This window comes from Homarus americanus, unplaced genomic scaffold (genome assembly GCF_018991925.1).
Source record: "Homarus americanus isolate GMGI-L3 unplaced genomic scaffold, GMGI_Hamer_2.0 scaffold51859, whole genome shotgun sequence".
Classification (NCBI taxonomy): domain Eukaryota; kingdom Metazoa; phylum Arthropoda; class Malacostraca; order Decapoda; family Nephropidae; genus Homarus; species Homarus americanus.
In genome coordinates, this window is record NW_024711292.1 from 19,175,392 (window position 1) to 19,191,490 (window position 16,099).

Here is a 16,099-nt window from a genome sequence, read left to right on the forward strand (position 1 = left end):
GCGTCTTATGCACCCCCGCCGCCTTTATAGGCCGTGATATACGGTACATCAATTTCTAAGAAAAATCAACTTTTGAAGGTCAATATGGTGGCCATCTTGAAAAATGGCCACCATCTTGGATTTTCAAATGGCCAATCAGGCAGACTTGACTAGTAACCATTAGAGAATTACCATGTCAAATTCGGTGCTTGTATCACCATTTGCATGATTCTGTTGAAAAATTGCATTTAGCTGCCCAACTAACTTGGAGTACTGCTCTCATATCTGGGGTGGCTCTTCTTCTGTCCAACAGTTGGATAGGGTGGAATCAAAGGCATTTCGTCTTGATAAGTTTTCTTCCATTTCTCTCCGCCGCAATGTTGCATGAATCAGTTAGGAAACATTTCCAAGCTTTTATTAGGTTGATTAAACTGGATTCTGTTTCAGTCTCAGTGGTGATAAAAATTTTAATCTTAAATTTCCATATATGAAAGTTGTCTGTTAACACTTCAGCTGCTTTCAAGCATGCATTAGACAGGCCTCTAAGATAGGCTTCTGCTGTCACTCTTTGACCAAATAACCTTAAGGATCTCTGGAAAATTTTCTTTGTGAAATTACCAATGTAGTCATTGAAAATGAATTGGTCTTTAGAACCACTAAGATTCCTAAATTCTAAAGGCACTTTTGCCTTCGAAGAATTAGAATCGGTTTTGATGACAGTTATTTTCACTATCTGATGACAGTTATATTTTCCTTCACTATCAGACAACAGTTATATTTCTCTTCACTATCCGAAGAGTTATATTTCTCTTCACTATCTGATGAGTTACATTTCTCTTCACTATCTGATGAGTTACATTTCTCTTCACTATCTGATGACAGTTATATTTCTCTTCACTATCTGATGACAGTTATATTTCTCACTATCTGATGAGTTATATTTCTCTTCACTATCTGATGACAGTTATATTTCTCTTCACTATCTGATGACAATTATATTTCTCTTTACGAATATGTCTGGGGTATGATTTAAGAGCTTCAGAGGAGAATTAATGATTTTGTCTCCTGAGACATATCTCTTAAGATTCTTGTCTATGAATGAGTTGCCTATTTCTCAAGCCTTGGAAAACAAATGGCTCCTCCCATTCACTTTATCCAGTGATTGGCACTTCATTCTGTACCTTTACCAGGCATGGAGTGCAGAACTTCATGTCTCGAGGTTCAGGGGATCATAAGCAGGAGGTAAGTGGCTCTCTTATCCTTACAGGCAGTTCCCAGGTTATGAACGAGTTCCACATTGGGGACGTTCTTACGTCAAAAATGTATGTAAGTTGGAACACATGCTAAGTGCATACCGTACTTACAAAGCAATATTTAAAATCCCACTATATCATAGCCTAAGTCCTGATATAGATAAAAAATAAGTTAATTTAAGAGAAAAGAGGAAGTAGAATGACAAAATACAGTAAATGAAAGTAAAATATATGTCCTCAAGTAAATAAAATACTGTAAATTTCAAGTTCAACCTCATTCAGACATGATGTTCAGAGTCTGAGGACTGCCTACTGTATATTATTGTAATAGAATTGAGCACAGAGAAAAATATTTACCAGACAAAATTTAAGTAAAAAAAAATATAGTTTTCCATATTCTTTTATTCTGCATGCTTTTTTCTATTACTTAATAGAAAATTTACAAATTTTTTATGAATTGAAAAATCCCATTTTTGGGTATATATACAGCATACAGTACTGTACTGTACAGTACAGTACACAGAACACCCAATTTTACCACAATCGCAGTTTAAGCACTATATGAGATATTATCGAAGAATTGAAACACTGTTACAGAAATTTATACTCTATAAAGATTCCCTAAACAGATTTTATGGGACCAGCCATAAAAACTTAATGTAAAGTGTGAGTAGTAAATTAAAGGACTTACATCTGAGGGTTCAATTACAGCCACCTTGCCCTTTCCAAGTTTGGAGGAGAATTTTGCAGCAGAAGCACATCCTCCAGCACCACCACCCACTACCACTACCTGGTAACTGAAGAATAAAATCATATTTTACTTGTGTTTGCAAACAATTTGAGTTATTTTTAAATCAAGCAGGACGTAAAGTTACGAAGATATAAACAATTACTACCATGTAAATTTTTCTTGCCACAATATTTTCATTACTGTACTGAACTCCAATTAAATTTATTTAAAAAATATTATGATAAAACAAATGTGTCAGTGTTACAACAATTGATTACATTACAGTTATGTACAGTAATACCCTGCTTAACGCTGTGTTTCACGATTTCACGATATCGCTGTGCCTCGCCAGAGCCGAACCTCACTTAACACGGGTTTTATGTATACGTGCAGGGTGTCCGGCTCGAGATGCTATTTTAGATTCGCCCCACCCGCCACCCGCCTGCCTGCCTGTTTTAGCTCATAAAATTCATACAAATTACCCGGCCAGAATATAATTTACATTGCTGGAATTCTTACAATATGATGATCATTTTGAATATAAACATCATAGATTTTGCATTAGACATACAAATTTTAGATATAATGTTTACTCTGAGTAAATATGTTATTTTTTGTGCAAAATATATGACATTTGTATTCAAAATATTCCTGGTCTTACAAGGAATCCAGCAATGTCAATTATATTATCCTAACTTTAGTTTGAGGTATTATTTATTACTAAAAAGGTAAATATTCTGGTTTTCCCACACATCTGGTAGGGAGGGTTGGTGGGGGGTGGGGGGAGGGAGGGACCGACCGACCATCTGTTACCGTGTGAAGAATATTTTTTTTTTTTATTAACTGAAGATATTTGTTTTAGCTCATAAAATTCATACAAATTACCCGGTCAGAATTTAATTTACATTGCTGGAATTCTTATAATTTGATGATCATTTTGAATATAAACATCATAGATTTTGCATTAGACATACAATTATTAGATGTAATGTTTACTCTGAGTAAATATGTTATTTTTGTGCAAAATATATGACATTTATATTCAAAATATTCCTGGTCTTACAAGGAATCCAGCAATGTCAATTATATTATCCTAACTTTAATCTGAGGTATTATTTAATACTAAATGTTAAAATTTAGTTTTTTCACCCAACATCTCTTGAAGGGAGGATTGGTGGGGGGTGGGGGGGGAGGGTTGGGACGGACCGCGTGGTTGGAAGAGGGGGGGAGGCAAGGTGGGGTACTTTGATTGACAGATAGTGTCGTGAAGAATATTTTTTTTTTTATTAACTGAAGATATTTGTTTTAGCTCATAAAATTCATACAAATTACCCGGCCAGAATATAATTTACATTGCTGGAATTCTTACAATTTGGTGATCATTTTGAATATAAACATCATAGATTTTGCATTAGACATACAAATTTTAGATATAATGTTTACTCTGAGTAAATATGTTATCTTTTGTGCAAAATATATGACATTTATATTCAAAATATTCCTGGTCTTACAAGGAATCCAGCAATGTCAATTGTATTATCCTAACTTTAGTTTGAGGTATTATTTATTAAAATTTAGTGGTTTTCCCCCCAAAATTTCTCAAGAGGGAAGAGCCAGCGAGTGTAGTGTGAGAAGAGGGGGAGGGAGTTGAGTCCATTATTTGAATGGACATTAACTTGGCGACTGTATTTCTCTATTTCTCTTAAGTATTAATTGTGTGCATGTACCATCATAAAATGAAGATGTTATTTTTACTAGAACATAGGTATTGTGTCGGAAAGAGTAGAGTTTGAGGGTCCGGCCAGTCTCTATTGGAATTAATCCCATATGTTCTGTTGTTCACTTAACGAGGTTTTCACTTAACACGTACCCTGTGGGTTCAATTGACAGCGTTAGCAGATACAACTGTACTGTATTTACATCGGGGAAATGGTGAGAGTGCAACAAAAAATATAATACTATTCTGTAATACATACAGTATATGGTTGCATGAAGCAGGGTAGCAAAGATCAATAATAATGGCAATAGGCTACCACATACTGCTAGTCTTACTGGCATGTAATCGTACTTGACAGCTATGGAATAATAAGGATAACAGGATATGGCACAAGTACACTGTACTTCCAATATCTAAGGGAAGGAAAGAAGCTAAAAGTGGCTATGATATAAACTAAAGACATCATACATGGTATGCTTCACAGAACCTACTATAAATGGAGGAATGAGGCATTAAATTCGTTTTTCATGGCTACGGAGCTAAACGAGTGATGTGATAAACAGACCATCACTACATGCCCTCAAGCAGAGCCTGCCAATATCCAGAGGATGTGTAGTACTTGGCAGCAGGATAACACTATTGTATCTACACTAGACACGATCTTCCTGAAAACAATGATACAATGCACCTAACCTACCTGGTCAAATTCAGATTTAGATATACATTTAGTAGTTATCTCACAGATCAGCAAGGACTCCAGATCACAAGTTTTTGAACTCTCAATTTCATGTTTTGTAGCCCATTTAACCACAAAAGGATATTGTGCTTCAGCATCCAATAACCTCCAGTTCGGGATTTTGCACTGAGGGGGAAGGAGGAAATCCAGGTCACTTGCTTGTTTTCTCAACCATAAATGAAAGATTGATCCAAAACTCTTATAGGGGTTAGGTTCCTCAGAAATGGGTTGTTGGACAAATTTGTGTTGATAAACTTAATTTCTTACTAGAAAAATAGTGTTAGGAGAAATTTTATCTTTTCCACCTTTTCAAGGTTAGAATTCCTCCCGGGTACTTATTACACCGACTTGACACTTGTCCTCACTCTAATGAGTGGTACATACAGTGAAACTGCCATCTAATGCACTACTGTATATGGCAAAGGACAGCCCCATTATATCAAGGTCTGGAAGATGCAGACATGGGATCAATTATTAATTGAATTAAATGGAAAAATGCACGAATTGGAATTAAATTGGAATTTAAAAAAATAATGAATTGAATTGGAATTTATGCAATGAATTAATATCAATAGATATTATATTAAAACAATAAAATGAATGTTTTTACAGCTTTTCAACATGTCTAATTCATCAAACCAGTGTCACACTAGATTTAAGACTCCAGTCCAGTTCCTGTCTGTGAGACAGTGTGGGTAAGGTAAAATACACACATCCAGCACACATCCTTGCCTGGCCCACCCTCTGAGTCTATGACTGTCAATGGAAGCTGTAACATAAAAGGGTCACGCTTCCATGTAAATACACTGCATTGTCACCTTTATCAGCACGGTTTATTCCACACGACCCCAAACCACTAGTTACCAGCAAGTCATGAGATGGCTCCTGAATGGTGGAAAACCATTGCTGGTTATTGGGGGCGCCATCTATGACAGGTGATGTCTACTCTGCCCATTAGTCACCGTCAGTTCCACTCTCATCACCATCGGCTCCTGTTCCCCCGTCTGCTCTGTAGTGGAGTGACCCACTGTTAGCTGCACTACCTGTACACAGAGGAATCTACTGGCCATCTATTTGTAATGTGTATTACTACAGCTGAGTACATCATTTTTCACCCTTGTATATGTGTTTTGTGTTGATTTTATTTTAAGAATATTATTTATAAATCACTTGCAGATTTTTCACATCCTACTGTTTATACTGTGTTGGGTGTGGTCATGTCAACCATGAGTGCGGTATCAACTATTCAATTAAGCCAAGTAATGCTATAATAACTAAACCTACAGTAAAACATAACTAGAAAAGGTCATAATACAAACAGATTGTCATTTGTTACATAATGGGGCATGAGTTTTACAAGGTATTATAACTAAATCATTTCAACCAAAAACACCCCTAGACACACACACAGGTAAAGAAATTATTTAAATTTTGAGATTAAAATAAAAGTAAAAGTTAAAGTAAAGTACCTAGAGACATTTGCCTGCTTGAGTGCTCAGTTTCCGTAACAAAGCTTATACAGTAAGTCCTCGCTTAAAGTCGGGGTTACTTTCCTAAAACCGAGACGTTATACGAAACAACGTTAAGCGGATCAATTTTCCCCATAAGAAATAAATAAAATACAGGAGTTACATTCCTGAGCCTCCCTTTGCCCCATGAAATACATTACATATACCAAAAAATCATTGCCATTTCTATAGAAAATAGTGCATACATATACTGTACAATTACAGTAGATTCGTAACTTACACCAGGGTTACGTTCCTGGGACTTCGCGTAAAACTCATAAATCACTTCAGTAATGTGATACAGGTGATTAATTTTTATCTCTTGTACAAAATATATAATGTCTATATTCAAATTATTTGCTGTCTTGCAAGGATTCCAGCAATGCAAATTATATTCTCCTAACTATAGTCTGTGATATTATATGAGATAAAAACTGTAAGCCTAAAATACCAAACCCTGGCTGGGAGGGAGGGAGGGGACATGAGGTGTTTTGACACCCGGCACCAAGGTTTATCCAGTGCATATTCAAATATCTGGCATATAAAGGAGCAAGTTTTTCTCTTATAAAATGTCACTGAACTGACCTGGGAGAATATAATTTACATTGCTGGGATTCTTATAAGATAGTGATTAATTTCAATATAAAAGTGCTATATTTTTCACTAGACATAAAAATTTTGAAAATTTGAGTTTGAAATTGAAAATTGTAACCTAACCCCCGGGCTAATCTGCGTATAGTTGACACAACGTAAGAAAAATAAGCGCAAGTTGCGAGTCTACAGTACAGTGATCCCTCGGTTAACGAGCACCTCGGTTAACGAAATTTCAGTTAACAAATTACCTTCCATAAGATTCTTCACTTCGGTTAACGAGCAAACCCTCGGCTAACGAATTCCTTATAAATTTTTGCCAACATGTTTTTGCCTGCATTTGGCTGCCCACCAGCTGTGGTATTAGTCCGCCAATATACAGTAATCGGTTATAGGGCTTAAATTCCTAACCATTTTAGTAAATATCAAGAAGGTTGTACTATTCAATAATTTTAAAAGTTTTATATTAAATTTTGTTGTCATTTTAACAATTATTGAATATAATCGAAGTACAGGAAGCTAGTTTTTTGCGTGCCAAACAGCCACCCAACACACCAAGCTTGGCGTCAGTTTGTTTACCAGTTCAGAGGAAGGAGCATCTTGCTTGAAACTCTTCAACATAAATGATTTTCTGTGTTTCCAGTCAAATTATTGGTCATTTTGAAATATATTTTACATATTGACAATATATAATGCAGTGCAGTGTTGATTTAAAGAAAATAATCTTGAATTACACCAAGTGAACTAAAATTTTATGGATGAAATGGCAGCATGGGGTGACTTCTCTTCCACCCCAATGCCTTCTCTTCTCCCTTCTCCTCCACCCCATTCTAATTCCCAACATCATCATCATCAACCAGGAGCGTTCTACATGCACACCTCAAAGTAAGTGTACTTTACTGCATTTATTTTTAGTTTGTATGTAATTTTCGGTGAGCTGGAACCAATTACCCAAAAAACCATTGAAACAATGGTTTCGGTTAACGAATTTTTCGGTTAACGAGCAACCTTCTGGAACGAATTGTGCTTGTTAACCGAGGGACCACTGTATTAAGTTTGTATTGGTACTCACCGATGGGCGGAGGTGGTAGAGCGAATGTGTGTGGTAGGTAGTGAAGTGGAGGAGGCGGATGGCGGGTGGAAGCGGAAGAGGGCAGGAGCGGAGGAGGGCGGGAGCGGAGGAGGGCGGGAGCAGAGGAGGGCGGGAGCGGAGGAGGGCGGGAGCGGAGGAGGGCGGGAGCGGAGGAGGGAGGGAGAGGAGGAGGGAGGGAGAGGAGGAGGCTGGTGAGTCACCGAGACTCTGTGCCGAGCTGAGAGAGCGTAGTGCAGCCAGACGAGAGAGGGTGATGCGCCATAAAAAGTAGTCCTTGACAACGCAAAATGACGTCGTGCGGAGTCATCGGAACGTTAAACGAATTTTTGGTATCTAAAGATTAACGACATTCAGTCAGTTCTGCTAAAACGTGATAGTTGTGGTCTTGTAAAACCTTGCGTTCTAGAAATTCACGCAATAGAAATAACTAGGCTTATGGAGAAAATAGGGTTAGGTCCACATTACTCGAAATCGAAAAAAATTTAGTAGTTAGCCTAACACAAAGGATAGCACAGTCTAAATGAATGTTACATTCATATCTAATAATGAAATCATACAGTAAATGTAACACTTTACCTTGAAAAAATATGAATATAACTTGATGGGGGAGAAGGGTGATTTTGAGGTTGATAACATCAAGCTTCTCTTATAGTGTTATAGCCTTTCTTTTACGATCACCACCAGGAATGCGATCACCGGAACGCTTCTTGGAGATATTCTTCTTTTCCATATTCACAGTTAATACCACAAAATTGGAGAAATAGTAAGCAAAAATCACTGAGGAAGCTTCAAAACAACCCACGTGCTTCAACTGATCGTGTATGGAAACAAAGAGCGTGGGTGTAAAACGCTATTAGTCCGCACTGCGAAACATTATTATTATTTAGATTTTTTCATACTGTATTTATGGGAACAGCTAAATTCGCAAAAAAAAGGATGAAATTTATAGAGTCCCTATCAAATAACACTTCACAAACAAAACACATGAATCAATTGAACATGTGATGTCGAACGTGAACTGTAAACACTGCAAAACCCCGCGCCAAGCGACAGTACGTACACTTAAAACGTTAGAGTGGAATCCCGTTACAGCCAATTCGCATTGACAAAACACGCGTTGTAGGAGAAATGACTGTTGTACCGAAACAAATTTAAGCGGGCCGACGTTATACGAGGACTTCCTGTGCCTAACTCCTCCTCCCATTGTTAATATTGATGTGTCCTTTTCATATTGGTCTTGAACTGCATATACAGGTATCCCCCGGGATATGGAGAGGTTAGGTTCCGGAAAATCTTTCTGTAGAGCAAAATTCTGTAACACGAAACCACTTTTCCCATTGACTTCCATCATAAGAGTTGAAATGTGTTGGGACAGAAAATTTTGGGGGCCTAAAAAGTGACAAGCACAAATACAGTGATATCCCCGTTAGCTGGAACAATTAGTGTGGAGTATTTCGGGAAGAGAGATTTCCGGCTAACCGGAAGACTTTCTCAAACCTGCAAAAAATCTTTATCCCTGGAATCTTCTCCAGTTACTGGGAAAAGTTTCCTAGTGTCTTAACTAAACACCTTGCACAGACAGACACTAACCCACTTAACCAGAACGTTTCTGGGTGCTGGGGATGTTTTTCTCGAGTCTAAATTACCTGAGTCCGTAAAGGCAGTTCTAATTAAGTTATAAACTCCATTTCTTTACTATAATAATCCAGAGCAGTTTATCTAAAAGTATATTAAAAATTTTTAAATCTCTATGATACAGCCGAGAATGAAGCTGTGTGTTACAGCAAAGACTTATTTTTCATTCCCATGGAGCTGTGGGGGATTAATGGGTCTCATGTAACTGACCTGACCTGACTGAATGTCAGGTGGAGGTAGGGTGGGGGATTAGTGGTCTCATATTACTGACCTTCTGATGGAATGTCAAGTCACCCTTTCTTGGATGGAGGATTAGTGGGTCTCACGACCTGAAGATGTCTTGAATAAACACAAAACCTTAAGTATTTTTAGGGAGATTGTGATAAGTATAAGTATAAACGAGCAAAGTTGTATCCCTTCAACATTATCTTACATAATATTTTAAAATATGGAATGAGAAAGCAGAAAGGTGTGGGTGATTAGAGAGATGGAGTGGAAATGAGTGTTGCCAAGCGCTCCTCAACAGCTGATGTTTACTCACTACCATGCAGTCACACACACAGATGTGTCATACAATAAGACCTTCACTCCTCATGCTTGCTGTCTTAATTCCCTTGTTTTGTGTATGTGTGTGGGGGGGTTATGCTGGGGTGTGTGGGTGATTGTTGGAATGTGTGTGTGATGTTGGGGGTGTGTGTGATGTTGGGGGTGTGTGTGTGTGTGTGTGTGTGTGTGTGATGTGTGGGTGGTGATGATGTGGGGTGAGGGGGGTGTTGGAGGGTGTATGTGGGTGATGTAGGGGTATGTGGGTGGTGTTGGGTGGTGGTTGTTGGAGGGTGTGTTTGTGTGATGTAGGGGGTGTATGTATGTTATGTGTGGTTGGTGTTGGGGGGGTGTATGGGTAATGTTGGTGTGTCTAGCACAGTGTGGGTAATGTGGACTGAGAGAGTTGTTGGCAGAGGCAACCTTTTTGAGGGGTTAGGGTCGTGTGGTCAGTCCCCCTTCCTCACAAGTGTGGCTAATTGTGTTAGGGAGATGAATCTGATACCATAATGATCCTTAATAAATTCTCTACAAGACGTTTCCAATAAGATACCACAAAAGAAATATTTCAATACGATATAGTGATGGGAATTCCATTTTTTTTATAAAAAAGTAAGAAATTTTGATACCGGAGTCAATAAAATCAGTTTGTAGAGGGTTTAGATGTTAACGCCCTCAGGTTCTTTTAATGATTACTGTCAGGTGGAACACTTTTGCATTCACCAAGGATATTGAACAAGATTATGGATACTTGTAACAAAAGATGTCTATTTAAAAGTATTTACTGTACTATACACTGATAATTCGGCATGAAGACCGAACAGAGCAACATAAACATATGTGGTATGGAAGTGTCGGACTGCTGGCCGGAACAAATGTCGGGAGTACAGACACTGGATGTCAAGCATGGGGTCTTGCATATACAGTAATCTCTAGCTTCCTTGAGTACCGATCCATGGCAGTTGTTGTCGAGGGATCGATCTCTCGCTCTTTCTCTACCAGTAGTGGTGTCCCACAGGGTTCTGTTCTTTCACCTACTCTCTTCCTTCTTTTTATCAATGATTTACAGTGATCCCTCGGTTAACGAGCGCCTCGATTAACGAGATTTTGGTTAACGATTTACCTTCCATTAGATTCTTAACTTCGGTTAACGAGCAATCCCTCGATTAACGAGATTTTTACGAGCCAACTTCAACGTGTTTTCGCTTACATTTGGCGGTCCACCAGCTGTAGTATTAGTCCGCCAATACAGTAATCGGTTTTAGGGCTTAAATTCCTTACTATTTTAGTAAATATCATTTAGTTTATACTATTCAATAATTTTAAAAGTTTAATATTAACTTTTTTAGTCATTTTAACAATTATTGAATATAATTGAAGGTAAAGAAACTAGTTTCTGGCATGCCATCCAGCCTGTTAACACACCAGACAGGCGTTAGTCTCTCTCTGTTTTCAGTGAAGGTAACATCTTGCTTGAGACTCTCTTCAACTAAACGCTTTTTTTCTGTGTTTCCAAGCAAATTATTGGTCATTTTGAAATTTATTTTACATCTTGACAATATATAGTGCAGTGTTGATTTAAAAAAAATAATCTTGAATTACACCAAGAAAACTAAAATTTTATGGGTGAAATGGTGCCATGGGGTGACTTCTCTTCCACCCCAATGCCTTCTCTTCTCCCTTCTCCTCCACCCCCATTCTAATTCCCATCATCATCATCATCATCATCCAGGAGCCTTCTACATACACACCTCAAAGTAAGTGTACTTTTCTACCTTTTTTGTTGAATTTAGGCAATTTTCGGTGAGCTGGAACCAATTACCCAAAAACCCATTGAAACTATGGTTTCTGTTATTGAGTTTTTCGGTTAACGAACAACCTGCTGGAACGGATTGTGCTCGTTAACCGAGGGACCACTGTACTTCACACTACAGCTAATTTTATCCATTCTTAAGCTGATGATTCTTCTCTTCACTGTTCTTCACATTTTCCCCTTCCTCCTAACTCTCAAACTAGATCTGTTTATACAGCTGATATCATTACTTCCATCAAAGCGAATCTGTGCAGCATCTCTGAATGGGGAGGTACAAACTTGGTTAAGTTCAATAGTAATAAAACTCAATATTTACCAATTACACTTTGTAAATTGCATTAACTCCCACCAATTACATTTCAGGATGCTATCATCCTGCCAAATTCTGAAATAAATATGTGAGGCCTCACCATTTCCTCCAATATGTCATGGAAATCACACATTCTTAATATAGCTAAAGCTGCCTCCCGAAAGTTGAGAATACTGTACAGATGCCTTAGCTACTTCACTCCAAGTATATAAGGGATTCATTCGTCCTAACTTGGAGTACTGCTCTCATATCTGGGGTGGCTCTTCTTCTGTTCAACAATTAGATAGGGTGGAATCAAAGGCATTTCGTCTTATTAACTCTCCTCCTTTAGTCGACAATCTCTCTTCCCTTTCTCTTTGCCGCAATGTTGCTTCACTCTCTCTCTTTTACAGGTACTTTAACGGGCAATGTTCGGTGGATCTGGCATCCTGTGTACCGTCGGCAAGGCCGTGGGTTCGTAACACACGTCTTGCCCGCGGTGCCCACCGTTTCTCTGTGGATGTCGGTCACACGAGAATAACCCGTTATAGTACCTCCTTCTTTCCTCACACAGCCAAACTGTGGAATGCTTTGCCTTCTTCTGTTTCCATACTTATACAATCTGTCTCACTTTAAAAAGATGGTTTTCCGGCATCTTCGTGGTGTAGATTAGCACAGTGTAACCTTTTTCTTCTCTATTTTCAATTTCTTTCTGTTCTTTTTTTTGCCCCCAGGGTCAGTTGTGGGTCGTTTGACCTGTGCCCGGGTGGGCTAATTCCCGTAAAAAAAAAAAAGGTCCTCGCTTAACGTTGTTTCAGTACTACGTTGCTGAACTTTAGAGACCAAAAATTTGTTTAATGTCCCGGTGATCCGATACTACGTAGTTTTGCGTCACCACGGACTACTATCTACAGCACATCACCCGCTCTTATCTGGCCGCGCTATGCTCTCTCGGCTCTGTGCGCTGCCCTCACTCGTGGAACGTCACAGCATCCCCACATCATCATTCATGTGTGCTTAAGTGCTATTGCTATAAAACTGTACTCTAACCATTCGAAATGGTTTCCAAGCACCCATTAAGTGCTGCTGATGCTAGTGTAGTGAAGAGACAATGCAAGACCATTACCCTGGCTACGAAAATGGATGTATTATCCCGATTCGAAAAAGGGGAACGTGCTGTGGACATAGTCACTGTACTTAGTCTAGCCCCCATAACGGTGCATACGATCCGGACTAACGCTGACAAGATTAAGGTTAATGCTGGAAGTGGTTCTTCTCCGAGTGCTACTAATATGACTCGTACTAGAAGCACTGTGATAGAGAAGGTGGAAAAGATGCTGGCTATGTGGATGGAGGACCAGAATCAACGCAATGCGCCTGTGAGCCTTATGATTATCCAGCATAAGGCCAGATCCTTGTTTGACAACTTATTAAGGCAGAAGAGGGTGAAGGATCGAAGGAAGAGACCTTTACGGCCAGCTGAGGATGGTTTCAACGATTTAAGCATCGTTATAACTTCCACAATATTAAGATGACTGGAGAAGCTGCCAGTTCATATACGGTTGCTGCCGAGACATTCCCGCCAGAATTCAAACGGATTATCCAGCAAGGAGGCTACTCACCGAAGCAAGTCTTCAATGTGGATGAGACTGGTCTCTTGGAAGAGGATGCCAGAGAGGACCTATATCTCCAAGGAGGAGAAAAGAGTGCCAGGTTTTAAAGCGGCAAAAGACCGCTTGACGCTGCTGCTTGGCACAAACGCTGCCGGTGACTACAAGCTGAAGCCTATGCTGATTTCTCACGCTGCCAACCCACGGGCCCTGAAAGGTTACTCTAAGGATCACCTTCCTGTCATTTACAAGGCAAATAAGAAGGCATGGATAACAGGTGCCATATTTAGCAAGTACTTGCACTGAAGGAACACTGTGCTAAGGAAAACCTTAACTTCAAAATTCTTCTGATCCTTGACAATGCTCCAGCTCATCCTCCCAATCTTGACGACTTGCATGACAGTGTAAAAGTTGTATTACTACCTCCCAACACGACAGCACTGATGCAGCCTATGGACCAAGGCGTCATCACCGCATTCAAGGCGTATTATTTACGCCGTACCATGGCCCAGCTGCTGAAGGCTACAGATGGAGAACATAAACCAACGATCAGAGAATATTGGTGCAGCTTCAACATTCTTCATGCAATTGACAACATTGGCAAGGCATTGGAAGAGGTTTCAGAAAGTTGCCTGAATGATGTGTGGCGTAAACTGTGGCCCGAGTGCGACAACAGTTTTACGGGATTCATGGACCTAGTCCCAGCTGTGAATAAGGATATCCTCAGCTTGGCTAGACAGGCAGGCTTTGATGAGCTGGAATCAGAGGATATTGAGGACACCCTGGCATCCCATACAGAAGAGCTCACCAACAATTAACAGAACTCAGTCCTGCTGAAGACAGCGACGAAGAAGAACCTCAACGAATGCTAACTTCCAAGAGAATGGCAGTAGTGTTCAACATTTTCCAGCAAGCAATGTAAATCCTTATAGATGACGACCCAAACAGAGACTGTAACTCAAAGATTCAATGCAGCATTGAGGACAGTCCTGGTTGTTACACTGAGATCTATAAAGAGAAGAAAATGAGTAGCACCAAGCAGTCAACACTGGATTAATTTTTTTTGTCGCAGGCCGGCACAAAGAGCTTCTTCACAACAGCCGGCAGCCGAGGAGGAGCAAACAACAACGCTGGGATCACAGTCAGAGCAGGAGACAGCCGCAGAGTCTTAGTGACTCACAACCCTCCTCCTCTCCCGCCCTCCTCCTCCTTTGCTCCACTACCCACCACACACACTCGCTCTACTACCTCCGCCCATCGGTGAGTGCCAATACAAACTTAGTACTGTAGTTTTATTTACTATTCTCTATAGAAATGGCAATGATTTTATGTACTGTATATATATAACTTTTTCATGGGGCAAAGGGAGGCTCAGGAACGTAACTCCCATATTTTATATATTTCTTATGGGGAAAAAATGATCCGCTTAACGTTGTTTCGCATAACGTCACATTTTCAGGAACATAACCCCGACATTAAGAGAGGACACCCTTTACACACAGCACACAGGATATCAAGTATTCACCTAACCGGCTCAAGTACTTGGTAATGGACCCGGGAGGAACAGCAGAGAGGCTAGGGTCGACAGTGTTCTAGCCGACATTCTGACATACAAGGCTCGGAGTGCAGCAGTTCACACCAACGTGACCATGAATAAAAAGCCACAACAATACAATTCATTTTGAATAGTGTCTAAATATTTTAGTAGTAACTGTGAACATGTTATTATATTTGCACAATTCATACACACTAAGTTGTACATACACAGTAATTAACAAACATTACACAAGGCTACCTTAAAATGCAAATAACACAATAGGAACCATAAACCAAAAACGATAATAGATAATAGGGAGCCAAGTGACCAGCCATATGATTACACCAGCACTATGACTCGGTTCGAACTACCTGCTTCAGATACAGAGAACAAACCCAACACTGAACAACACAGTTCCACCAATCATTGGACTGGAATACAAACCCCTTATAAAGTTCAAATTTCGTTGGACACCATTTTTTATCAAAATAATCCTGAATACTTTATCTAAAAGTGAAGTCAAATAAATATATCTAAAAAAAACAAAAGCTGTATATGATATGGGCGTGAATAGAGCTGTGTTACAGCAAAGAGTATGGTACTGTATTTACCAAAAGTAAACATGGCAGCTTGTAGGAGCTGTAGTTATTTACGCAAACACCACTGCACAATATTGTTCATACTGTAAACATAATAATGTATACTACTGTATATATTATACTCAACAGCAGATCTGTCATCTTTAGCCTAGAGTAGGCAGACTCTTCACTCAGCTGACTGTAATACATACTGCAATCATGTCTTAACACTTGTGATGGAGGTTGGGTGGGAGATTATTAGGTCATGTTACTAACCTGACCTGATGTAGTGTCAGGTCACCCAGTGTTGGGTGGGGGATTGTTGGGTCTTATGACTTGATGTCTTGAATGACATTATTTTTTCTTTATTGAATTGTATATGAAGGGTACAGGTATTAATGGGCACAGATTATTACAGTAACATATCTTTACTAATTTATGAAAACAAATAAACAATATTGTATCATGAATGAGGCGGTACAGTACT

General features: G+C 39.2%; 1 protein-coding gene across 1 annotated transcript in view; it reads right to left on the reverse strand.

Moving 5' to 3' along the window:
• LOC121857525 (sulfide:quinone oxidoreductase, mitochondrial-like) overlaps nt 1-16,099 on the reverse strand; it is a 227,048-nt gene that overhangs the window by 178,543 nt on the left and 32,406 nt on the right. Inside the window, exon 3 of the mRNA XM_042353643.1 lies at nt 1,924-2,029. Within this exon, the coding sequence (XP_042209577.1) occupies nt 1,924-2,029 (106 nt within the window). The remainder of the gene's footprint in view (nt 1-1,923; nt 2,030-16,099) is intronic.